This window comes from Mirounga angustirostris, unplaced genomic scaffold (assembly GCF_029215605.1).
Source record: "Mirounga angustirostris isolate CCGP_5_RB_7025 unplaced genomic scaffold, mMirAng1.0.hap1 SCAF_5, whole genome shotgun sequence".
In the NCBI taxonomy this organism is placed as follows: Eukaryota; Metazoa; Chordata; class Mammalia; order Carnivora; family Phocidae; genus Mirounga; species Mirounga angustirostris.
Window position 1 is genome coordinate 11,196,504 of NW_026991713.1, and position 24,951 is coordinate 11,221,454.

Below are 24,951 nucleotides of genomic sequence, written 5' to 3' on the forward strand. Positions count from 1 at the left end.
GAAAGGGAAACAGATGATGGCTGACCCAAGACAAATGTCCTCTCCAGAGGCCTTAGGCGGGGGGGGCCTGGTAGAACCATCCCCTGAGAACCCCCAGCAGAAGGCAAACAAACGTCTGGCTCTGTTGCCTGTGAGCTGGGCAAGGGCTGGTGTCCAGCAGGAGGGCAGCATCTGAGGTCTGGGGTAGAGAGGCCTTTAGGACTTAGCAGCAATAAGAGAGCAGTTAATCAGAGGTCAGATTACCTGGTTGCAGGGAGGGTGCTGGGAGGGAGAAGAAAGCAGGGGATGGGGCTGCAGAGAACGCCTAAGAACCTTCCCAGAAGCATCAGAGAGGGTAGATTCTGTAAGGAGCTGGAGGAGCAGCTGGTGAGGTAGGAAGAGACCTGGGAGGGGGTCAGGGAGAGCTTCCCAGAGGAGGAAGCAGGAAAGTGAGGCCGGGATAGGCCCACAGAAGTCCGACTTAACAGGTTACGGGCCACCATCCCAAGGGGAATTCAGTGGGGCAGTGAGAGCAGAAACCAAGCTGGTGGATGAGCAGGGGAGGAGAGGGGAAAAGGGGGACAGTGAGTGACTCCTAAAAGAAAGGAGATTTTGAGGGCCGTCGGGGGTCAAGGGGGCTTATGGCCGGAAAGCCTCCTCGTGGCACAGGCTTGTCTAAAGACAGGAGAACTGAGGTTGTGGGAGAGCCTGGCAGAGTCCAAAATAAGGGAAAGGCAAGCTTTTTGGGGGAAAGCTGCCGAGGAGGGAAGGGCAAAGCTCCCTGGAGCCTGGCGGGGAGGCGGGCTCAGAACAGGAGGGTCCCCCTTCCCCTGCAGCCCAGAGACAGGGAAGGGGCAGGTGCGAGTGGAAGTGGCTCCGGAGGAGAAGAGAAGCCAGGAGCCCCTGGGGGACAGCTTCAGCTCCTCCGGGAGCTCTGCCGGGACAGAGAGAAAGCAAGAGCAAGAAGGAGGCAGAGTGTGGAGCCTGAAGAAGGAAAGGTCAGGAAGCGTCTCTGCTATTTGTGGGAAGGGTGCTTGTATGCGGCCTGCAGGGTGTGGGGGGCACCCCGAGACCACCCCACGGACCCGGCACCCCAACACTCCTGCAGGGCTCCGGAGGGCAGGCACCGAGCAGCTAGAGATTTGGGCCTATCCGAGGGGCATGTGTGGACTGAGCTGGGGAGAGAGGCCAGGAGGCAAGGGGTGAGCGGACTGCCCGGAAGCAAAGATGGGGTGCCCACAGCGTCCCAGCGGAGGAGGGTAGGAGGGGGAGAACTGTGGGAGCTGGGTGGCAGTCAGAGGGCCGCTCTCAGACAGGGCTGCAGGGGGCGCTGAAGGTGAGTCTGCGCGCGATGCACAGGGGATGGATGGCTGCAACAGGGTGGCCAGGAGGTCAAGGGCGACGAGGCTGGAGGCGGCAGCCTGCGACTGCCAGGAGGGGCCACGGACGGATGGTTGGCATGGAGGCAAACCCGGAGTAACCCCCAGGAGCTGGAAGCAGAGGCCGAGGGCCACAGCTCTGTCGTGTGGCAGGACGCCCGGCTCCCCGGGCTGCAGGACTGGGACGGCCACCTACCTGGGAGCACGGGCAGGTTGCAGGTGAACGGGCTGGTCTTGTTCTCTGGCCCAAACCGCTCCTCCAGCTTGCTCTGCAAGGCATAGAACTGGCGGTAGCGGCGGTAGATGAGGTACTTGGATCCCCCTTTAGTCTTCACCTCGATGACAAAAACCTAGGGAGGACACAGGCCAGGGTGTAGGGAGGCCGGGGGCAGAGGAGGGTGGGGGTTTGAAGGTCCGAGAACTAGAGCAATGTTTCTCAACCTCGCTATTCTGCGGGGGGCCAGCTACTTCTTTGGGGGGGCTGCCCTGTGCGATGGTTGGTGCCGAGCAGCCTCCCTGGGCTCCATCTCCCAGAGGCCAGCAGCACCCCCGGCCCCAAGCTGGAGTTGTCAAAAATGTCTCAAGATATTTACTACGAAATCGCCCTGTTGAGAAGTTAAGGGGATGAGAGAGTTGGAGGTTTGGAGGTCAGAAGCTGAAGGTTGGGGGGCTGTCTTACAAAATAGCTGGTGAAGCCCCTCTTCTCCTCGATGTCCGCGATGTTGGCGGAGACCACAATGTCGTCGGGAAGCTGCTCAAAGTCGCTGAGGGAGACGGGAGGGAAAGGAGCCTGGTTACCACCTGATGGGCTCACTGGGCCGAAGTGGGCAGAAATGAACCAAGAGTGTGTCTGGCATTCCTTGGTCAACACTGCTTCCGGAGCCAGGCCGGGGCACGGACCGGACACTTGGAGACAGGGCCGTACATCAGCAGCCATATTACGGGCAAGCGAATCACTCTGTGGCTGCGTTATTCATCCAGGAGCAGCGCATCAAGTAACGTCCATCATGTCAGACCGTGGGCAAGGCTCTGGGTCATGCAGGGAGGAACAAAGTCAACGCATGTCCCACAGAGAGAATAGTTCATCATGCCCAGGCTGGGAAAGTCCTCACAGAGGAGGATGTGGTGTTTGAACCAGGTCTAGAAGGTCAAACAGAAGGTCAAAGGGGAATCCACCAAGTAGGCCCAGGGGGTTGGGGGAGGGTCTTCCAGACAGTGGGAACAGCATATGCTAAGGTTTCAAGGCGCGAGAAGTGGGCTTGGGTCTAGTGTGACTGGAGTTAGCTGTGATCGGAGACTGAACAGGCAGGTGAGGCCAGGTTGAGGAGGGGCTCCAGTGCTGAGCTAAGTACCTCCCGTAGGCAACAGGGAGCCATACAAGGCTTCAGAAGAGAGTAAAAACAGTACGATCCCAGCCTATGGAGGCCAACTCAGGCAGCTGTGTGCAGAGGAAAGGGAGGACAGAGACGGAAGGGACAGATCAGCACTTTGAGGCCCCGGAGTGGTACAGCTGAGAGATGGTGGGGGCTGAGCCAGACACAGAGATGCAACCCTTGGTGGACACTGTGTCATTGTCGTGTCCTCTGCTTCTTCCTGCTAATCAAGCTCCATTTTTTTTTAGGGTGGCAATGTGCCTAGCCTCAAGGTGATAGGCCATGATTGGTCTGAACCAAACCTAATAATCTCATTCCTTTTCCCAGCCTCCCCTACAGCTAGGACCAGCCATGTGATCAGTTCTGACCAATGAGACCTAAGAGGAAATCTGCATTGGGACCTCTCCAGGAGTGTTTGCTTTCCTGATCCAGAGGGAGGGGCAGGCCAGCATGGGTTTCCTCACCTTCCCCCTTCTGCCTACCTTGGAAGTAGGGGTGCCATCTGGACCCACAGCAGCCACATTGCCTCCATGAGGCAAAGACAGGAGGAAGACCAAAGGAATCTCTGGGATTCTGGTCCTGAGGTCACTGAACTGCAGCAGCAGCTGTGGCCTGCCTCTGGACTTCTTGTCATGTGCACAAATAAGTCCCTGTTTGTTTAAGCTCCCACGAGTTCCTCAGTGCCCTGCAGACTTACACATTTCCAGCAGACACGCCGCCAATCTGTGAGTCATTCCTGACCAATGGCCAGCAGTGTTTGGGGACTGTTTGGATTTGGAGGTGAGAGAAAGGGCAGTGTCGAGAGTGACACCTACATATCACCCATCTCCTGCCCAGGATGGGTGGGAGTGGAGGAGTGCTGACGGACTGAGTTTCGAGCACGCTAATGTGAGTCCCTTGGGCCCCCAGGTCGAGGTCTGGCAAGAACTCTTGTGACTCTGGCGCTCAGTGGGGGCAGTTGGGGATGGGGGTGGGGGTGGATCTCTGCTGGAGTCGGGGAGGTACCATGTGCCCGTGACCGGTGGTAAAGACCGCCCCCCCGGAAGAGCGATCTGTGAGCAGAGGGGGCTGAGAGGGACAGGTGGAGGACGAGAAAACAGACAGCCAAGGGGACAGAGAAAGAGTAGCCAGGGGTCGCCGAGTCCTGAGCAACTGGGAGACAGGGTGGGAGTGGGGGCGGGGCTGCCACATTCGCAAGCTGGCCAGGCCCTCGGGGAGATCGGTTTCCCAGTCTGCACACCCAGTCCCAGCTGCTGCGGGTCCCCACATGGCCTGGACTGCGTGGGACCTCCGGCTACCTCAGGACACTGGCAGCTGCCACTGCGGGGGGGGGGGGGCACTCAGGGTGGCAATGGATAAGCAGAGGAAATCCCCACCACTTCCCGAGCAACTTAGTGGCCACTGGCAGCCTCCCCACTCACTTTCCACACATGACCCCATGGCAACACCCTTGGGAGAAGCTTCCTCCTCCACTTTCTCCCCAGGGGCTGTGCATCTCATGGTTATTTCATCTGCAATAGGATGGGGGTGGGGGCGGACAGGAAGGAAGGAACCAGAGCATAGAAATGGCCCTGGGCAGGGACTCGGCCAGGTTGGGTCATAACTACACTTAACAGTTCCCTGAGTATGCGCTATGCACCAGATGCTCTTCTGGTACCTTTTTACAGACAGGGAAACTGAGGCACAGGGCGGTTACAGAACCTGCCCAAGTAAATCAAGAAGCTAGGATCTGAGCCTAAGCAGAATTTCGTTCCCAAACACCGCCCCACTGCTCCTAGTTTGCTGCCCCAACAGCTCACTGCACACACATAGACAAATCCCAGCCCCCCCACCTCAGTTCCCCCACCTGAGGTAATAATAGTAATAATAATAATAATAATAGCAAACCCTTGATAGCACCTAGCGTAGCTCACATATTGTTCTAAGCACATTTGGACATGGCCTCTGCCCTCCTGGGTCTCATGGCTGAGTGAAGGAGTTTGACACTAAACAAATAACAGCATCGTTTCAATGGTCAGGGAGGCTGTGAAGGAAAAGCAAATGGTGTTTTGAGCCATCCTAGAGCCTGGCCATTATTATAATCCACCCCCCCCCCCACAACCGCCACCCCACCGAGAACTAGTAGTGCAGTGGGCAAGAGAGTTTGGCAAGCAGGCACTTCGAAGATGGGGCTTACATCCATCAGAGAGAAAAGCAGGGTGCTATGCATGCCCGAGGTTCATGGCTCACTCAGACGGAGGGTGGTCAGGGAGGGCTTCCTGGAAGAAGGGGGGCCGGGTCAGCAGGAGAAGCAAAGAGGAGTTGGCCACAGGATGACAGTCAAGGGAAACTAGAGTCAAAGGCTCTAGCCATGCCAGAGGGGACAAGTGCAAGGAACTTCAGGGCGGGGGCTGTCTGAGCGCAGCCAGAACACAGAACGAGAGGCGGAAAGTAACGTGAGACACTGGCAGGGCCCATCACAAAGGGGTGCTGGGCGAGGGAGGCTTTCACTGGGATGGCATGGGTCAGGAGGTCTCATCCATAACAAGTCCAGCCCCAGATTCCCCACAAAAGCAGGGACTCTGCCCACTGCTGCAGCCCCAGGGCCCAGAACAGCACCAGGCACATAGTAGGTGCTCCATGTGGGGCCACCCCACGTGTCTTAGCAAGTCCTCTGGTGGTCAGCATGGGAATGGCCTGGCTGCCTGCTGGGGGCTGAGGCAAGAAGCTGCTACACCAGGGCGGAGGCAGGGGTGCAGCAAACCCGACTGGAAATCCTCCCCCGAAGAGCCACTCCCCTGGAGATCTCAGCCAGGACCCCTCAGAGCTGAAGTCAACTCAGGGCCTTCTACGGCCGGGCTGCTCTGGGTTCATACGCGCCCATGTTATTCATGCAAAGTCCACTGTGGAGCCTGGATGGGAGGGGCTGACTGAGGCCTGGAAAGGCCCTCAGGTGGCAGCTAGGTCAGGTTTCGTGGCTCCTGCAGACAGCAGGCGCTCAAAACATGTTTGTTGGAATCAGACTCACTACCCCAAGGCAGTCCGTTCGAACTTTGGACGTCTGGGGTCTGGGGTCTTAGAAAGTCCTGCTGGACCCTCACCCCCATTTTCCGTCCTTCGCTCTGGCTTCAAGCAGAGCACATCCAGGGCACCTGAGGGGCAGGGAGGCCAGCGACCCCAAGACCCGGCTCCATGGCCCCATGAAGGGAGGCAGGAGGGCACCCATTCCTCCCCCTCCAAGGGGCAAAAGGGTGGCTGAGAAGAAGCAGGGAGTGGGAGGGAGGGAGCGCACCGTCGGGGACAGGGGGTGGCTTTGGTGGGCGTCCTGCCTTCTGACATTCCCTGACAAACAGGAAGGGCCACGGGCCTCACACGGCAGCCACTTCCTGTGTGTTCGTGCGTTCGGCTCAGTGTCCCCTGAGAACCTGTGGGGAGGAGAACCTGGGGGGCAGCCCCAGCCCCCGCACCGCCCTCCGGCTCACCAAGGCCCTTCCTGACTACCCCCCCGCCCACCGACCTTCAGCCTTTGGCAATTCCACCTCCAGCCCCCAGACTCCACCGTGGACCCTTTGCTGCCCACTTTGACCTAAACCAGCCTGACCCATCTCACAGTGGGCACGCTCTCTTTCTGATGTCACCGGCTCTTCCAACCCAGGGCAGGAGCCAAGCCCTGTGTCCTCAGGTCCCCTACAGCTCAGGGCGCAGTCTTGCTGAGAGATAGGCCCTGGTGAGGCTGTGCTCCAGGTGACTCTGAGGAAGTACTTTATCCTCCTTGGTCCTCATTTTTCTCATCAGCACCATGACAGGATTGGGCTAGAAGGATCCAAGGACCTTGTCTAGTTCAAAGATCCATTCACCGATTCACTCATCCGGCAGCATTTCCAGAGCATTTAGTCCGTGCTGGTGTTGTTCTACGTACTGAGGATACAGCAGTGATGGGGGGACAAATACCCTCATGGGGCCTGCTGATGGGAGAGCCAGTGATACAGAAAACAAACGAGCCAGCATAGAATATTATGCAAGTGGGCTAAGGACTCTGCAGAAAAGGGAAACAGGGCGAGCCGTCAGAGAGCAATGTAGGGACTGTGAGGGAAGACTTCTGACATTTGAGCCAGGCCCCAGATAAAGAGGAAGAAGCCAGATCCTGTGATTCTGTTTGAACAGAAGATGGAAAGCCATCTTCTAGCCTGGGACCCAGGACACCAGTGCAGACTCCACACCCACTCCTGTGTGACCCTGGGAAAATCACTTGCCCTCTCTGAGCCTCCATGCCTTCATCTGTGCCTGAGGGAAGTGAGCCACGACTGGAGCCTTCCTTGAAACACTTCTGAGAATCAGCATTTCTGAGCTTTCGGGTTCTGACTCAGCTCCAGCCTCTTAGCTTTTATGACCTCGATAAGGGGCTGCAGGAGGGTGGGCCTCTGTCCCCCAAGGCCCTACGGGAACAGGGAGGAGGCCCAGGGAGGGCACTGCCCCCACACTCACCTCTCGGCCCGCAGCTGCTGGGCCAAAGCCATGGTCGTCAGTGCTCCCGGGGAGAGGATGGCAAGAGTCTCACCTGGCCAGGCCCCGAGGCCGAGTTCACCTCTCACTCACCTCTAGCCACCCTGTGTCTCTGCTGTGGTCCCAGGAGTTCCCAAGAGCCACCCCTGGGGAGGCCCCACCCCTGCCTCTCTCATTTAGAAGAGGCTCCTCCTCTGGGCTCTCTAGGTCTAGCCCTGGGCCCACACTTCCTCTTTCACACCTCCCAGCTGCACTGCAATTGGGGAAGTGCCCACCCTTGGATGCTGGGTTTGCAGGAATCCACTGACTCGGGGGCTTTGAGGATGTCCTCGATGTACTTTCTTGGAGCTGGGCTGCCATTGGGCATCAGAGAGCTCCATTCCATCAGAGACAGGGTCCTTGTGCTGGCTCAGCCACCAAGGGGCCTCGTGAACTTGGAGAGTCTCTTCTCATCCTCTGGCTCATCACGCCCAACCCTCTCACTCTCACTACCAAGCCTTTGCCCAAACTATTCCCGAGGCCTGGAGTGCTGGCTTCCACCTTGCCTGTCATCCCTCAGGCTCTGGGCAAATGCCACCTCCTCCGGGAAGCCTCCCTGGTTTCCCCAACAGAATTAGCACTCAGTTGCCTCTGTCGTATAGAGTGTGAATGTCGGTTTATGCTTCTGTCTTCTCCTTCCCCAGGGCTCTGGGCTAAACTCTCCTCATCCCTAGATCCCCAGGCCTGGCACAGCCAGCCGGTCCTTGTTGGATCTGCCAACCACAGTGAACTCTATGTTACAAACCTGATCATACCTTTTCCTGCTTAAACTCTTCAACTGCTTCGCCTTGCACTTAAGGAGAAAGTGCAAACTCCTGGTCCTGCCTGCCTCCAGTATTCAGGGGACGCTTCTGGCTGGTGATTCCATGGGTCCTCTCACCGGTATGGCTACTGGATTCTGAAGGGAGCTCTCTGAGAAGTCCACAGCCACACCCAGTAACCCCCAACCCATCACACACACACTCACACACTCTCATCCACACTCAGCGCTCACTCATGCATTGCAGATGCAAAGCAGAACAGCAGAGAGAGAGTAGAGATGAGAAACAGCCATGCTTTGCCATCCATGGGCATCACAGAATGGGGCCTTCTGACTCCATCTGTCCCAAACCCATGCCATAGCAGTGCCCCTAGGACTGGGACAAGGGTCTGGGGGGACAGAGCCAGCTGCATGGAGGCCAGAGCCAGGGTCTCCTACAACAGTCCCTTTGTTACCTCCCAGATGAAGGGACTGGGGACAGGAGCATTCTCAGGATCCCAAGGGCTATCTGGCTATAAGAATGGAGGGCGATTGGCAACCTCAAGCCCTTCCTCTGAACCTCATCCCTGCTCCAGCCAGCCACCCCATGGCACCCGCTGCCCCAAATGGAGTTCAGGGTGAAGCCAGAGCCCCCAGGAGGGAGCATGCTCTGGGCCCAGCTCCACATTCCTGACTCAGTGAAGATCTCCCTCTCTTCACCAGGCCAAGGCCTCTTCTGAAACCAAGATCCTTTATGTACTCCTTGGGAGGCAAGGACAGTTGGAGAAAGACAGAGGAGAGGACACGAAAGGAGAAAAATAGAGAGACAATCAGTGACTATTTACTGAGCAAGGCATTCGGAAGACAGAGATAAGATGGCAGGGTGAACACAAGCTGGAATTCCCCATCCTACCCCAGACATACGGAAAAGGCTGGATAATACATTCTTTAGTACTTTAAACATACAGAGCCTAGCTCACAAGCAAGAAAGTATAATATTCAGGTTCTAAGAGAGGGAGAACCTAGACCAGAGAGAGGGGCTGGTGCCTCACACTCCATGGGAAAACTAAGGGTGCAGATGGGTTATTGGGGCTGAGATTTTTAATGCCTAATCTGGGACTAGGCCTGGGCTACGTGTCCTGTGCTATTGCCAACAAGTCAAATCTGAGTTCCCAGTGTGAAGCCAAGTGTCAGAACTGATTAGAAGACCAGCCTTTCTCGGCTATCAGCCTGGGGTCACGGCAGGAATGGAGATACTCTCCCAGGCCAGGGGTAGAACAAAGGGTATGTTCACCAGATCAGAGTCTCAAACCTGAAACATGCACTAGCCCGAGGCCCAGACCCAAGCTACCCACACAGTGTGGAAATCCCAAGCTGAGGCATTACATCAAAACAGTTTGGAAACCATGAGTCTATAGGAGCAACAACAAAACTGCCCTGTGAGTTCACAAATCGAAGTTAAAAATTGTGTAAAGAACACCCACACTCTGAAGGACAGCTTACAGACTCAACATACGGAAGAATTCACACCCGGAGAACTAGAGATAATATAACTAATGACTCCAACCCAGTCACTGGTGTCTCAGGGCTCCTGGTCTACAGTATAAAGCAATTAAATGCAGAGTCAAAGGACAGGGTGAAGGGACAGACATGGCACCAAGAGCTGCAAGCACCCAGCCATGGCCGAGGTCAATGCAGCCCTAGAGTTGGTCAGGAAAGACAGGAAGTGACAATTTTAGCCAGGAAGTGTGACACAGCACTTGTCATGTGATTGTGTGTATCATCGTATGTGTATGGTTAGCAACACATATAGTTGCGCATAAATGTGGATATAAACACATACAACTCTGTGTAGGGACGTGTGAGTGTGTTTAGGTTGCGTCCACGCGAGAGCACGCAGCATAGTGCACAGCAGTGAGACTGTGAGTATGAGAGGCCAGGTTTACGCGCTGGGATCTAAGTGGGCACATCATGAGCATGAACACAAATGCATTTATAACGTATGAACTCGGGCAACCAGTATGTCCTTTTTGATCCTTTCTTTACCGATCGTAAAACAGTCTTACTGAATGGGTGGTGTTGGGAATTAATGAGAAAAATGTATGAAAAGTGCCTAGACACATGGGAATTTCTTATTCTTGGTCATAGTTTTCAGTGTGTGCGTGTGTGTGTGTTTCAGGGACGACAAGCCCTCAAGTTCACCTTCCCAGATTTCTCAAGGTCTTGCCTTCCCATCCCCCACTCCCTCCCCCCCACCCCCCAAGAAGCCTCCTGTGTGTGGCCCTGACTCAGCCACCGGGCAGCCATCGCCGCCTCCGCAGTGGAGGGGAGGGCTGCGGGGATGGGAAGATTGTCCAGGGAAGGGCCCCAGGGCCTGTGGGGGGCCAGCTCTTCCCTCCCTGCCCGTGGTTCTGCTGAATATGGGTATTTCTCTAGCTCCTCATACAGAACACTGCTGCTAATTTTATGTCCGAGCTCTGATACGGTGTAATTCGAGACCAGACACTCTGTCAGCAGTGGCCACCCGTCCTGCTGCTACTGCAGGGGTGGAGAATGAGGCAGAAGACTAGCCAGGAAAAGGAGCCAAGCTCTTCACACATTTCATTAAGCCAGTGTTTCTCGAGCCTTTCTGGGGAGGTACAAAGAAATGCCTGGAGTGACCTCTGGCTTATCAAGAGCTCATCTGATAACCTCCACTGGCCACAGCCTGGGAGTAAACAAGTCATTGAACAGTGGATGGGTAGCTCCCCTGCCCAGGCACTGGAGCTCAGATATTTTATTCCTAGAAGAAAGCACCTCTGGCCTTCCCTTCCCCAGGTTACTTTGAGAGCGTACCCAAATCTAACAACCCCGGAGATTTGAATCTGGAGGAAAATCGCTGGGGGGCGGGGGAGGGGTTGGAAGCAAATGACAGTTAAGTGACAGTCTGACAGTGACAAGGAGGATGGAATGCCGAAAGAAAGCAGGTACAAGAAGTCAACAACCAAAGGCAGGGGCTGCTCTGAGAAGGGGCATCGCTGCATTACGGAATGCAATTCATATGTCTGTTCATAGCCACATCTGCAAGGCAGGGTTCCATGTGCTCAGACCACACCCGAGGAATTCCCAGAGGACTGGATGGGATTGAGGCCTGGCTCTAAAACTCACAACATGCACAGCACTCTTCGACCCTGATTCGGGTGCTGGCGTATCCGAGCTAAAGCGCGGCCCTTGGTTTAGAGATGAGGAACACGGCCTCCGAGGAGCCGGCGGTTCCGAGGGCTCCAGCCGCGGGAAATAGGGCACAGTGGCAGACAGGGGCTGGGGAAGAGGCAGGACCAGGTGATGATGCCCCAGGAGCTCCTTAGGGGAGCTCAGCAAATGCCTGCTGCCTGAGTCATCAGCTCTCCTAGGGAAGGAGAGGAAAATCCCAGATTAGGCTGAGCAAGATTCCTGGGGATCCCTCATGCACTGAAGTCCCCAATCTTGACCCACATGTGTCTCTCCTTGTAATTTATGAGGGGAGCTTCACTGGACCTCCTCCCTGAGCCATAAATAGCCACCCCTGGCAATCCCCAGGGAGTGGAATTTGGAGACGGAGGGTGTGGATGAAGCCAATCGGACAGCAAACTCTCTGAAGGCAGAAGGCTCTGCCTTCTCTTTGGCGCCCCGGCTTCCAGCAGAGCTGGGTGCGGAACTCAGGTGCCCTGGCTCTGGCATGTGGCTGACCGAAGTTCATTTTTCTTGTTCATTTTCCTAAGTGGAGATGATAATATTTGCTTCCTAGGATTAATGCATTGCTCGTTGTTTCAAAATGTAACGAGGACCTACTACATGCCAGACATCCAGCGTGTGCCCGGCTCCAGATAAAAGTAATTGTCCTTGGGATGCATACTTTCTGGAGGCGGGTTAAATAGGATGATGAATGCCAAGTGCTTAGTACAACACCCACACGCGGAAGGTGGTCAGTAAATTACAAATGTTAATGTTGTTGTTATTGAGGATGATTTTCTTGGTATGGATTGGACCCCTCCTGATCTATCTCCCCATGTGCACTTTGCTTCTCTGTGTCTTAAAACTGATCACATTAGATTCTAATTTTCCCACATTCCTCTAACCCATTCTTGCCGCACTTGTCTATGGAAATGGCTTTGCACTTAATCAATGTGTTGACGGAAACAGACCACCAGGGGGCGCCGCAACTCAACATCCCGGTTCTCGCTCTGCAGCGCCACCTAGAGGAGAAATGTCCTGAGCCGCAGTAGAAGGAACAGCCCCACGAGAGGGTCAAATTGTGGGCTAGCCCCGGAGGAGTCCTGCGTGCTGGATCCCACTGTCCTCCCCAGAAGGGCCCGTAGGTCCAAATCTGAGCGGGACTCGTGAGAAGATGCCCCCAGAGGCTAAGGACCCTGAACCTCCTCTCCACTGATCAGAAATAGGCACCGAGATGCACTGAGTTTATGGTTTCACCATCCCTCCACCATAAAATTGCAGGAGTATATGAGTTAGCCCTTGCAAAATCTTGGAACAGTGCCTGGCCCAAAGTCCAGCTCAGTACATGTCAGCTCCGATTATTGCCACTTAATCCTCACACCTACCCTGATAAAATAGGTCCTATTTTTATTCCTGGTCTGGAGATGAGGAAACTGAGTCTCTACGGGATCAGGAGCCTGAAGCAAAGTGACTTAGTAAGGTCAGATTTTGACCTCAAATCTGGATGACTCCAAAACACAGTAACTGTGCTAGACCGGCCCCCATTCTTTCATCTATTCATTCCACAAGCATTCATTTAGCATCCCCTCTGCAGAGGTATAAAGGATACAGACCGGAATCTGGCACAGTTGCTGCCCTCAACGAGCTCCCCCTGCTGTTGAAATACACACATAAACATGCAGGCATGCATACACACGGGCACACTCGCGGTGTGCAAACACACGCAGGTATAAACACAGAGGCATGCGTGTACACGCATGTCCACATATGCACACATGCACGCATACACACATCATACAGAACAAAGTACAGTTCCTGGAGAGGCCTGGAGATACAGAAGAATCCAGTTTCCCCGGTTCCATGCCCCCAGGGGGTCACAGACACAAATTTCTCCAGAGGCCTGGCCGGTGTCCTCACAGGTTCAGATGGAGCCAGGGTGGAAAGGCAAGGGGCGGGGAGCCCATAGCTTAGCGTCTGTCTCCCCACGCCATCACCTTCCAGCACAGAACTCAAAGGACTCCCAGAATTCTCAATTTGAACCTGGCCTTCCAGCTTTTCACGAAGGTCTGCCTGACAAGGTAGGACAGAACTTGTTTTAGTAGCAGTCGGTTGGCTTGATCTACAACTTCATGTGTGTAGATACCCAGTGCCTGGGTTTCTGTTGGCACTATGGCTCCTATCCCTGCAAGTGTTGGGGTCAGTGAGCAGGATCGAGGGACAGTAATCCTCTGGAATTCATTCAAAGAGGAAAGAGAATCCATCACAGTGCTTAAATAAAGAGTGATGTAATCTGATTAACGTTTTTTAAAGATCCCTTTGCCGCATGGACGGTAGCTCACAGGAGGTGGCATTGGACGTAAGTAGACTAAGCGCCCCCTACTAACAGCTTTCTGATTCGATTTTTAAAAATCAGCTTTATCAAGTGTCGTTTGCATACGATAAAACTCACTGACTTAAAGCACACAGGTCAATGGGTCTTGACAATTATGTAACCAACCATGTCACAATATAGGTCATTTCCATGATCCCAAAAAGATCCCTTGTGCCCCTTGCCTCCGACCTCCCTGCCCTGCCCGAGGCTCTGGCAACTACCGATCTGCTTCCTATTATTCTATTTTGTCATTTCTGAAATTTCATACAAATGGAATCACAAAGTATGTGGTCTTTTGTGTCTGGCTTTTTTCACACAGTATCAGGCTGTTGAAATTCACTGCTGTTGATGCGTACATCAGTAATTTATCCTTCTTATGACCGAGTAGTAGTCTCTTATATGGATATACCACAGTTGCTTATCTTTTCACAAACTGATGGACATTATGGCTGCTTCCAGTTTAGGGTTATTAAAACAAAGCTACGACAGACATTCAAGCATAAAGGCTCATGTGGATGTGTGTTTTGTTGCTCTTGGGTAAAGATCTAAGAGTAGGGTGCTGGATCCTATGGTATTTCACTTTAGAAGAAAACTGTTTTTCAAAGTGGTTGGACCCTTTTACATTCCCACCAGCCAGTGTATCAGGAAGCAGATGTGCCAAGGTTCCAGGTCCACGCTGCCTCGGACACTGTGGCTCCAGGTCAGTAAACACGGGGGGAGGGGGGCATCTAAATGTAGTCATAGCCTCTGGGCTGGTTATTAAACTGTCTCCTCTCCGCTCCAGACCTACCCTTCTATGCTCAGCTCTCGGGAGCTGGTGTTGGGTGTCCAGACCACATTGCTGCTTGGCAGACTGATTCCCATTCGCTTCTGCTGATGGTAGCTCCTTCCAGGAGACCAGAAGGATGGAGAGGAGGAAGGCATTTGCTCCCTTCTGTTTGCTCCCAATACCCAACAGCACTGCCCTGAAAGTCAATTCTAGTATTTTCCACATCCCCAGGATGAGCCTCACCCCACCCCTTCCTTGGAGGTCTGAAGTTCTGAGTCCCAGCTCCCTGAGGGCCCTTCTCCAAGCTTCTGAGGCACCAACACCAGCTGAGCAACCTCCCCTCCATCTGCTCCTCCTCCAAGCTTCTAGGTTGCGACAACCCCACTCTCTTCCTTCCGTTCCCACAGCCGTAGGAAGCAGGTACTCTATCTGGTTACCTCAGCGTCCCCTTTTGCTTTTCAGTCCTCCAAGATCTGTACAACCCATCCCCTATATAAGTTCTCACTGCTAAAATAATTTGCGCACTTTCTGTTTCCCCAACGCCCAGCCCGCCCGGTGGGACCCAAGTCCAGCTCCTGGCTAGGGCGTCCCAAGGGAAGCAGGACCATCAGGCAGGAGGAGCCCATGCTGGGAGCAGAAGGACGGGCCCTCGGACAGCTCGCTCAACCACTCTGACCGGCAGTTTTTTTCTCTACAAAAGGCGCCCAGCTAGAGCCTGATATAATTGAGGGCTAAGTAAGTATTTACAGAAGGAACTGGGAGAAAGAGGCATTTTATATTAGCTACTGACAGCTGCTCAGTTGGCACGCATTGCAAATTTTACTCCTAGGGGGGATGCAAATTCTTACTCTTTCTTACTCTATGCTTTCGTTCTTCTTAACCAGAAACTGCTAAAATCCCCTAGAATTCATGCTTGCCACCTTCCTTTGTTGAGAAAGTCCCGGAGTGGCAGTGGACTTGCGGGCACCCAGCTAAATGTAACGTTTCCCAATCTACCTGGTAGCTACAGGTGCGTGACCAAGGGCTGGCCAGTGGGATGCGGGGGGGGGGGGGGGGGGGGGGGATCTGTGGACACAACTTCCTGGCTGTGCCCTCAAAGAGAGAGGGTGTGCCCTCCACTCCCCTGTTCCCCTTCCTGCTGGCTGCAGAGGCCGAAGACGGAGGACAGTTAAACAACAAAGTAGAGAGTCTCTGACTCAACCCCAGATGGCTTACACTCCAACTGTTCATGAAAGAGAAAGAAATCTTTACTGGGTTCAAGCCACTGGTATTTTGACCTTGGTTACATCTGCTAAATGTGTGTCCTACCTGATACCCTAGAACAGGGATTGGCAAACGTTTTCTCTAGGAAGCCAAACAGTAAATATTTTAAGCTTTGTGGGGCATTGATCTCAGTCACAACTCCTGGATTCTGCTTTGTAGCCTGAAAGCAGCTGTAGCAATAATTGAATGGGGGTGGCTGTCTTCCAATAAAACTTTATTTATAAAAACCAGGCAGCAGATGTGGCCCTCAGCCCGTAGTTTGCAGACCCTTGAACAAGAGTTAAGAGCCAAGAGTCTCTCGGGTAGCAGTTCACACAGACTGTGCGTAGGAGGATCTGTGAAGAGCTCAGGCAGGTGACTCGTTGGTGGGGCTGAAGCTGAGCCCCCGCCCCAAGGTCACCTCCTCCCTGGGGGTCTCCGTCTGCCTCTGGATGCTAATACGATGCCACTGCCTCTAAAACTCTGCCCCAGAAGGGGAGGGTCCCCCGGGCTGCAGTTTGCACAGCCTGGACTCATCAGAACCTTGAAGGCACCAAATGGGGGAAAATAGAACCTGCAGAAAAACCGCGGCTCCAGGCTGTCCCAAGTCTGCAAGGGGCTCTATTTGAAAATCAGGGTTGCCTCCAGGGAGTAAGTACAAAGCAATGCCAAACTTCTCATAACCCCTTTCCCCTACCCACCTCCTCCCCACCCTGCAGCTCCTGCACACATTTCCTCTAGCCCCAGCCCCCACGGCACGCCTCCCTCCTCCCTCCTGCCTCATCTGGATCCTATAGGTCCCTGGGGCCTCTCTCAGCGCATCTCAGTGCGTTCTCCTGCTGTCCCCACCTCCCCACCCCCGCCTCCATGATTCTATGGGCCTTCTTCAGCCTTTGGATTCTCTGCACCAGCTAAGATGCAAAGCTGGTCAATGGCTCTTTGAAGGAGGGGCGGGGGGGGGGGGGGGCGCGGGGTGGCCGCTAGCTCTAGCTCTCTTGGGTTGGGGCTTCCTACCCATAAGAGCTAGTCTTCTAGACTTTCCACCCCTTCCTGCTAAGGACTGTGTACCATGAGCACCTGTGGGTCAAGGACTACCACATTCATCTATGAATCTCTAGTGTCCAGAATGGGACCGACCCGTGTGTGGGGCGTGGAAGAAGGGCGTGAAGAAGGGGGCAAAGCAGGCGGTGGGCTCACAGACTACATCGCCTCCTCTGGGCTCTGCCCTCCAGGTTCAGGAAAGAGCTTCCTCTGTCCCAGCCCACAATGAGCACTAATTGCCCAGCGCGCCCCAGAGCCCAGAACGGCACACCCAGGAACCAGAGAGCTTCGCAACAGGAGGTCCTGGAAATTCTGTAACTGCCCTTCATACTCTCACCCTTTGGCAATATGCTCCCTCTAGCCCCAGCCCCCACGGCATGCCTCCCCCGAGGCCCTGAGACCTCCCACCCTCTGCGCACCCCGTCCTCGCCCTGGGGCCCTTCCCCAGCCCTGGTCTCCACCGATTGCTTCAGTTTCCACACCCGCTTGCTCCCCCAGTTCCTCCTCCAAGTCTGGGGGCCCGTTCCTGGGCTCCTCCTTCATCTACTTCCTCAGTCCCCTCCCCACACACCCATGCTCTCTCTGGCTGCAGGCTTCATCTACTCCTGTGCCCCCATTACCAGCTGCTCCCGAATGGTGCCCCAGGCCCATGTGTCCAACTGCCTCCGGGCCCCCACCGCACGCAGATGCCCCCCAGCTCTGCAGAGCACCCTTCCTCCTGCAACCTCTGTCTTCGCCATTTGCCCAAGTCAGAGACCTGCAGGTCACATGGCCTCCTCATCCTCCCTCGCTGATATAGCCAATCCCCAGGAATGTGTTTCACCTCCAAATGTCCCTCAAGTGCCCCCTCGCTCCATCCCTACAGCCTCCTGTCTTGCCTGCGCTGCTCCAGCAGCCGCCCTACCCGATCTTCCTGTCCCAGTTCAGCCCTGCAGTCTGTCTTCCCCACTGGCTGCAGGAGGCCCTTCCTAGAAAGAACTAACCAATGCTTCCAGCCCTCTAGCTCTCCGGAGAACCAGTCCAGCTTGCTGTCATCCAAGCCAGGCTCCTGCCTGACTCTGGCCTCGTCCCTCTCCTCTTCCAGCTCAAGTCCGTTTTGCAGGTTGCTGTTGCCCCATGAGGCCCACATCTTCTCTGCTTGGCCAATTCCTGTTTCTCCCAAAAGACTATCTACCATCCCCTGGAAAGGCATCATAGGATTGAAATGTGTTGTCTGCCTGGCACACGGTAGGTGCTTAAGACGAGGAAGTTGGGGTTGTTATCAGGGGGCTCCTACAGCCCCGGGGACCCAGCAATGATCCCTGAGTTGCTGCTTTCATGCAGGTCTTAGGGTGCTTCCCCCTCACAATGACATTTGATGCTCAGACCACTCAGACCAGTGTAGCGGCGAGGGGATGGGTCACCCTGTCCCCATTTCACTTAATAGCAGGATCGAGACTTTCTCCAGCACCTTCACCCCAACTCTTCCCACAAGTCCCCTTCCTCTAGTAAGAGGAGGAAGAGGGGTCTTCTCTCCTCTGTGGCCTCCCTGAGTCTGGCAGCGTCCCACGTGTGGCATGCCCCCCTCCCCTCACTCCCCTCGGACCACACTTATAGACTTTTAGGGAAGAGTGGAAGGTGGCGGGTGACCAGAAGGGTGAGGAGCTCTGCACACTCTTGCTGCAGGAACCCCTCGTTAGCTGTCTCCGTCTTTGGGCCCAAAGCATTGCCCATTGTGTGATCCTTCGCTTACAACCCAGCAGCTCTGACTGCACCTGTTACTTCTGTTCCCCGACTTGTCAATGTTTGAATAAAAGGCGCAGGCTTTGGTTTGTGACAAGGAAGAGGAGGACCGAAAAGCCCCCACCCTCTCTTTCCCACCCCAAGGGAACTACTGAAACCCTTCCATTATTCCCTCTAAATTCCTCTGTATTTCTATATAAAAAGCTTATATTGCTATTTTTGACTGATTGACTGTTAGATATGATGCCTCAGTTTCCTCTTACGGCAAATGAGGATTCGGTGTTCTTATTTTTGTTGCATTGTATTAAATCTTTGGAAGCTTTTGGAAACTTTATCTGTGGTCTTCTGGGGTCACATGATGATGTGTGTTGTGTGGATTATTTTTCATTCATTTTACTATTTCTATGGTAGGCCTAACTCAATCTGGACACTCATGATCTTCAGTTTGGGGAAGTTTTCTTGGATTGTCTTCTTGATAATTTTCTCTGTTCTCTCTCTGTCTTTTTAAAAAATTTTCTAAGTCAGATGGTAGACCCCCTGGATTGCTTTTCTAAGCCTGTTCCTTCCCTTCATATTTTCTTTTTTTTTAAAGATTTTATTTATTTATTTGAGACAGAGAGAATGAGAGACAGAGAGCATGAGAGGGAGGAGGGTCAGAGGGAGAAGCAGACTCCCTGCCGAGCAGGGAGCCCGATGAGGGACTCGATCCCGGGACTCCAGGATCATGACCTGAGCCGAAGGCAGTCGCTTAACCAACTGAGCCACCCAGGCGCCCCCCTTCATATTTTCCATCTTCATTTCTTCCTGTCATATCCTAGAAAATATTTCTGTGACATACTTTTCAAATCTGCTACTGAAATCCCTATTTTGGCTACCTTATATTAAATTTCCAAGACCTCTCTCTTGTTTTATGATTATTCAGTTGTCATAGCCTCCTATTCTTGTTTATGGATTGTATCAGTCAGCTTTTGCTGTGTAACAAACAACCTCAGAAATCTCCAGTGGTGCAAAACAATAGCAAGTTTTTTTTTTTTTTTTTGCTCATACATCTGTGGCTTGACTGGAGTCATTCTGATCCAGATGATTCATTCTTGAGTCCAATCTAGAGGGACAGAGTTTCTTCCAGGCTCTTCTTTTATCTTTTTTGTTTGGTGTGTCTGTTTCACATTGGCAGCTTTCCTTATGTGTCTAATATTCTTGGGTTATTCACGAACATTTAACACTAAATATTAAATGTACTAAAAAGGCTGATCGGAAGCTCTGCAAGTGCAGGTGAGGCTTATGGCTTGACAGGTGTCCATTTCAGTGTTGGGACAGAAAAGACTGATATTGTTGGGAACTCCTATTATGATAGCAGGCATGAGACTTTTTCTCTAGGAAATTCTCCAGTAACTTGTCTGGCAGCTGCCAGTCTCTGCTTAGGATGTAGGAACAGGCTAGGGTGCCTTGGGAGCGGGAGGACCAGGAAGATGTTCTGGCCATTTGGGATGCGGACTTCCAATTAATACCCTGTTTTCAGGGGCACCTGGGTGGCTCAGTCAGTTAAGCATCTGCCTTCAGCTCAGGTCATGATCCCAGGGTCCTGGGATCGAGCCCCGCATCCAACTCCCTGCTCAGCAGGGAGCCTGCTTCTCCCTCTCCTCCCACCTCGTGCTTGCTCTTCTCGCTCATGCCCTCTGTCGCTATCTTTGTCTCTCTCTCTCTCAAATAAATAAATAAAAAATCTTTTTTTTAAAGATTTTATTTATTTATTTGAGAGAGAGAATGAGAGAGAGAGAGCAGGAGAGGGGGGAGGGTCAGAGGGAGAAGCAGACTCCCTGCAGAGCAGGGAGCCCGATGCGGGACTCGATCCTGGGACTCCAGGATCATGACCTGAGCCGAAGGCAGTCGCTTAACCAACTGAGCCACCCAGGCGCCCAATAAATAAAAAATCTTTAAAAAAAAAAATACCCTGCTTTCAGCCCCATGTCTTGTCCCTGCCTTCTGTCATGCCGGCAACCTTGGTGTCCTGAGAGTTTCCTCTCTGCCATCTCCAGAGTGTAAACCTCTTGTAGGAGGCTCAAGGGTAAGCCCTTGGCCGCCAGCTCTCATCTCACACCATCAACCCCTCCACCACTCCCCTTGCATCTGGACCTTGCTGGGGTTCTAGAGGCTCACTGTTTCCTTCTCCCCATGTGCCCTCTGCCTGCTGAGTCTCTTCGGCCTTTCTAAATATGGCACCATCATTCCAGACAAAGCCCCTTCCAAAAGTGCATTGCAATCTCTCATTTCTTGATACCTCCTTTCTATTCCCTGTTTTTGTGGGATCATGCTTTTTCTATTTTTTCTCTATAATGTCAGCAAGTGCTCAGAAGGGAGAAGACACCAACGACCTACCTTTTCTCTGCAGAGGGGTTTCTCCCTTTGTGTGTGCATAAACATCTTCCATCCAGACTCTGCCCCAGGAGGCTGCCCCTTTTTAATGACCCTAAAATTAATCGAGGCATTTTCCTGAACTAGGAAGTCATCCGCTACCACCTCCTCCAGGAGTGAAGCATGACAGACATTCCATTTTTCCACACGGCCATGTGCTTTTTTTTAAAATTTTCTTTACATTATGCCTCTTTTCCCAGATGAGGAACTTGTAGCTTGGATTGGAGAATGAATTGCCCGGGGCCCAGAGTGCCACCTGATGGAAAGCACAGGCCATGAAGAACAGGAAGACACACAGCAGAGGGGTCTACCCTTTGGAGATAGTCATCCTACCTGACCCATGGGCACATCCAGAGGCCAGTGCAATGTCATCCAGCTCCTGTCCAGTCCAAGAGCTCCATCCTTGCCACCTGAGGAGCAAGCAACACCCTTCACTTTTTGATGTGGGTACTAAACTCTTGTCTCAAAGGCTAATGCAATTTGCAAACCGATCTGGATGAAGGTCTCGGGTGTGAAATCATGATTTTCCATGCCACCCCCTGCTGTTTGTGTCATGTGCGCCGGGAAAGATGAGAAGAACAGGCTAAGAGCTCCCTGCCCTCATCCTGAGTGGGCAGCCCCGGGGTGAGGGACCTTTAAGCTAAAGAACCAGGCCAGATGGGTGTCCACAGTGCCATGTGGGGAGGGAGCTTTTCCAAGCCCTGTGGACAAATTCTGGAAAAAACGGGTCACCTGGACCCTGAGCAGGCTTCAAAATAAAAGCCTCCAAATAGTGATAGGCTGGGGGTGGGACAGGGCCAGGGGAAGCCAGGGAGAGGGAAGCAAACAGGGCCCAGGGATGGGGAGGGAGCTTTCTGTGGAAACAGGCACAGCTAAAATATTGAGATGCTTCCAAACCGGTCTGTTAAAAAAGCACTGCTCCTTGGAGCCTGTGCCCCACCCCCACTATCCCCCTGGACCCCCTAAACCTCCTCACAATCCATCAACTAAAGGGTTAATGCCTGGTCCATCAGGAGGCCTGCAGGACCCTACTGGCAGACCAGACAGTTGTGGTTACAGATTTTGAATATGACCCCTGGAAAAAATAATGCCATGAACTGACATGGATGTCACATTGGCTTACAGAGCACTCACTTTATGCACTATCCCACCCGCCCATTCATCAACCAGAGCTTACCGGTCCCCTTGCTGCGCACCAGGCCCTGTGCTAGGCCCCAGGGTATCAGGCCCGAGGCAGGTAGGCTCAAAGTCAGGGGAGGCTCAGAGATCTGGGAGTTGGTTCATTTTGCTGAAAATGGAGCAGGAGGGGAGACGGGAGAGGAGAGGCAGATAGGTCAGCAGAGGACAGACCAAGGAGAACCTTGTAAGTCAAACTAAGGAGGCTGAGCTTTATCCAGCAGCTCAGGAGCAGTCGGGGAGGATCTGAGCAGAGGAGGTGCCAGATCAGATTTGTGTTTCACTGAGAACAGCATGGAAGCCAAGGGGAAGATGGGTTGAAATAGGGCAAGACTAGAAGCTGGCAGATTGGGTACCCGGCCGACTATGTATCCAGGGGAGGGTTGAGAGGCTCTAAGGAGAGAGGCAGTGGAGATGGACAGACAGAGGGCAGGGTCACAAAATGCATGGCTGATTCCATAGAACCACATCGTGTACAGAGCAAGTTCACTATCATCCCCATCAGAAAGACTGGGGGTGTTAAAGCTACAGAACAGAACCAGGAGCCCACCTTTACCGAGAGTAGGCTCAACACTGCTGCAGGGGCTTCACGTGTAAAGTACCCAATGAGGTATACATTTTCATGATTCCCATTTCACAGATGAGGATACAGAGGCAAAGAGGGGTTATGTAACCTATCCAAGGTCACGCCACTTGGAGGCGGTGGATCTGGATTATCCCAGACAATGTGACAGGAGAAAACTCAGAAAGAGACTCATGTTGGTTTTAAAGACACATAGATTCACTCTATGTGACACGTAGATTCATTCGTTCTATGTGTCTTTAAAAGGAAATCCCAAGAACAAAAGGTGGAAGAGACTAGAAGGAAATGCCAGCCCAATATGAGGAGTTTTCCAACAATCTAGGCTGCCTTGTGAAGAGGTAAGCTCTTAGTCGATGGCAGTTTGCAAGAGTGAGGCCATGCCCCTGCACAGTGACCTGCCCAGAAAAGAGGGACATCCCAGAGAAAAGAACTGGAAGTTTGGCTAGGAGGGGGGCTCTGGATCTAGACTCTTTGCATCCATACCCCAGATTGCTACATACCAGCAGAGTGACATGGGGAAAGTTACTTAGCCTCTCTGTGGCTCAGTTTTGTCATCTGTCAGTTGGGGCTAAGAATAGCATCTGTCTCATAGGGTGGTTAAGTGAGTTAATACATGAACTTACCATTATTAGCATCCTCATCACATCCCTGGATGTGGGTGGCAAATGACACTGGCTCTGGGGACACCATCCAAGAGCTCGTTAATGAGGAAAAACAACCTTTCTCTGGATTTTCTTGAGGGGCAGGCTGCAAGCAAGTTCCGAACTCTAGATGGTGAGCTATGCCAGGCTTGCTTTAACTCATGCCCTCTTTGTGTTTACTTCTCAGCTGTCCTCCCTTAGGTTTTAAAAGTTAAAAGTCTTTTGACAGTTTCAGGTTGATGCCACTGCTCAAAGGATAAATGCAGGAAAGAGTTCAGGGCCTCGATTGGGAACATTAAAAGGATGGCAGTGACCCCTTCCCAGTCCTTGAGGCCAGAGGGGAGGGTGCTGGCAGGGGTCAAATCCAGACTCCAGGGGAGGTCTGGCCATTGCCTACTGGGACACTGGACTTCCCAGGCTCATTATGCTCACACCCTTGCCTGTCAAGGTTGTAAAAATAGAAAACCAAAACCAAGATGTGGGAGAGAGCTCAGTAAGTCATATGAGAACATCCATCTCATTTTTTCATCGTGAAGCCTTATTTCTGATGTAAAATGGAAAAATCAGACAACCTGATTCTTCTTTCTTCTCCTTCTTCTTCTTCTTCTTCTTCTTCTTCTTCTTCTTCTTCTTCTTCTTCTTCTTCTTCTCCTTCTCCTTCTCCTTCTCCTTCTCCTTCTCCTTCTTCTTCTTCTTCCTTTTCTTCTTCTTCTTTTTTTTCCAAGACCTGGGTCCAACAGTAGTTACAGTCCAAAATCAAATTTACCTTGTGCATCAGCCAGGGTCCAGTCCCAAATAAGAAAGCACATTAGTTATTTTAACAGAGAGAATTTGCTATAGGGAATTGTTCGGATAGGTGTTAGAACCTAGAAGTTCAGAGAGGGGACCCCACAGATCTGGGATCTGGACCTCTTGAGGAGGTGACACTACCCTTTGCATTGAGGGAATGCAATGGGTTTTGGGGGGTGTTGGAAAAAATTGAAGGTGGTTACCAAGTGCTGCCACCAAGATGCAGGGCCATTGCTAAGGTGAAAAAGTGAGGCTTATGCAGCTCAGGAGAATTGCAACCAAAAGGAAAAGAGCAAGGCCCACTTCCCCCTCCAACCTTGCAGTCTCTCTCTAGCGCCCACTCGCCACAGAGGCAGCAGCTGGCTGCACAGAAATGGGTTTGCAGGGTCCCAGGCCCTGTGCCACAGAGTGAATCACAGGAAAGGGTGGGTTTTGGGCTGAGGTGATAGCTTAATAACCAGCACATTCTGGAAGGAAGAAATCTTCACCACTTGGACTTGCAAAGAAATGACCCACGGGCCTTGGAACAACTCCTAAAGCATAACTTAGAGAGATAACAATACTTTTTAGAAATAAATTCTGATTTATATAACATTTATCGATCACCTCCTATGTGCCAAGCACTGTGCTGGGTGCTATGGGGAGGCTTGGAACCAAAAAGATCTTCAAGGTTGCGTGTTTGAATGTTGGCTTTGTTTTTTTGTTTGTTTGTTTTTTAAAGATTTTATTTATTTATTTGACAGAGAGAGACATAGTGAGAGAGGGAACACAAGCAGGGGGAGTGGGAGAGGGAGAAGCAGGCTTCCCGCCAAGCAGGGAGCCGATGTGGGACTCAATTCCAGGACCCTGGGATCATGACCTGAGCCGAAGGCAACTTAACCTACTGAGCCACCCAGGTGCTCCCGAATGTTGGCTTTGTATCAAGAAAAAAATTACAAGGCAAATGCTGGCTCGACTATTGCCTAGAGGGTGACCTCAGATGAGTCATAATTCTGACCTACATCTCCTTGGTCATAAATGCA

The 24,951-nt window shown here is 52.7% G+C and overlaps 1 protein-coding gene and 1 long non-coding RNA gene across 4 annotated transcripts in view; one reads left to right on the forward strand and one right to left on the reverse strand.

Annotated features, from left to right (window-relative positions):
* The window catches only part of NCF4 (neutrophil cytosolic factor 4), a 20,044-nt gene extending 12,703 nt beyond the window's left edge, over window positions 1-7,341 (reverse strand). Inside the window, exons 1-3 of one of the 2 annotated variants that reach the window (XM_045872598.3) lie at window positions 7,196-7,341; window positions 2,038-2,122; window positions 1,555-1,708 (exon numbers count right to left, since the gene is read on the reverse strand). In XM_045872598.3, the coding sequence (XP_045728554.1) occupies window positions 1,555-1,708; window positions 2,038-2,122; window positions 7,196-7,227 (271 nt within the window). In that variant the 5' untranslated portion in view covers window positions 7,228-7,341. Of the gene's footprint in view, window positions 1-1,554; window positions 1,709-2,037; window positions 2,123-3,213; window positions 3,496-7,195 lie in introns of those variants that run through there. The other variant, XM_064590632.1, reaches the window with a different exon arrangement.
* Window positions 3,503-21,308, forward strand: LOC123843295 (uncharacterized). Of its 2 annotated transcripts, none has more exons than XR_010411325.1 (4): window positions 3,503-3,619; window positions 14,555-14,743; window positions 14,871-15,058; window positions 20,941-21,308. It is a non-coding gene; the product is annotated as an uncharacterized LOC123843295 (long non-coding RNA). The 2 variants fall into 2 exon arrangements; XR_010411324.1 differs by lacking the exon at window positions 20,941-21,308 and adding an exon at window positions 15,208-15,326.
* Window positions 21,309-24,951: the final 3,643 nt, after the last annotated feature.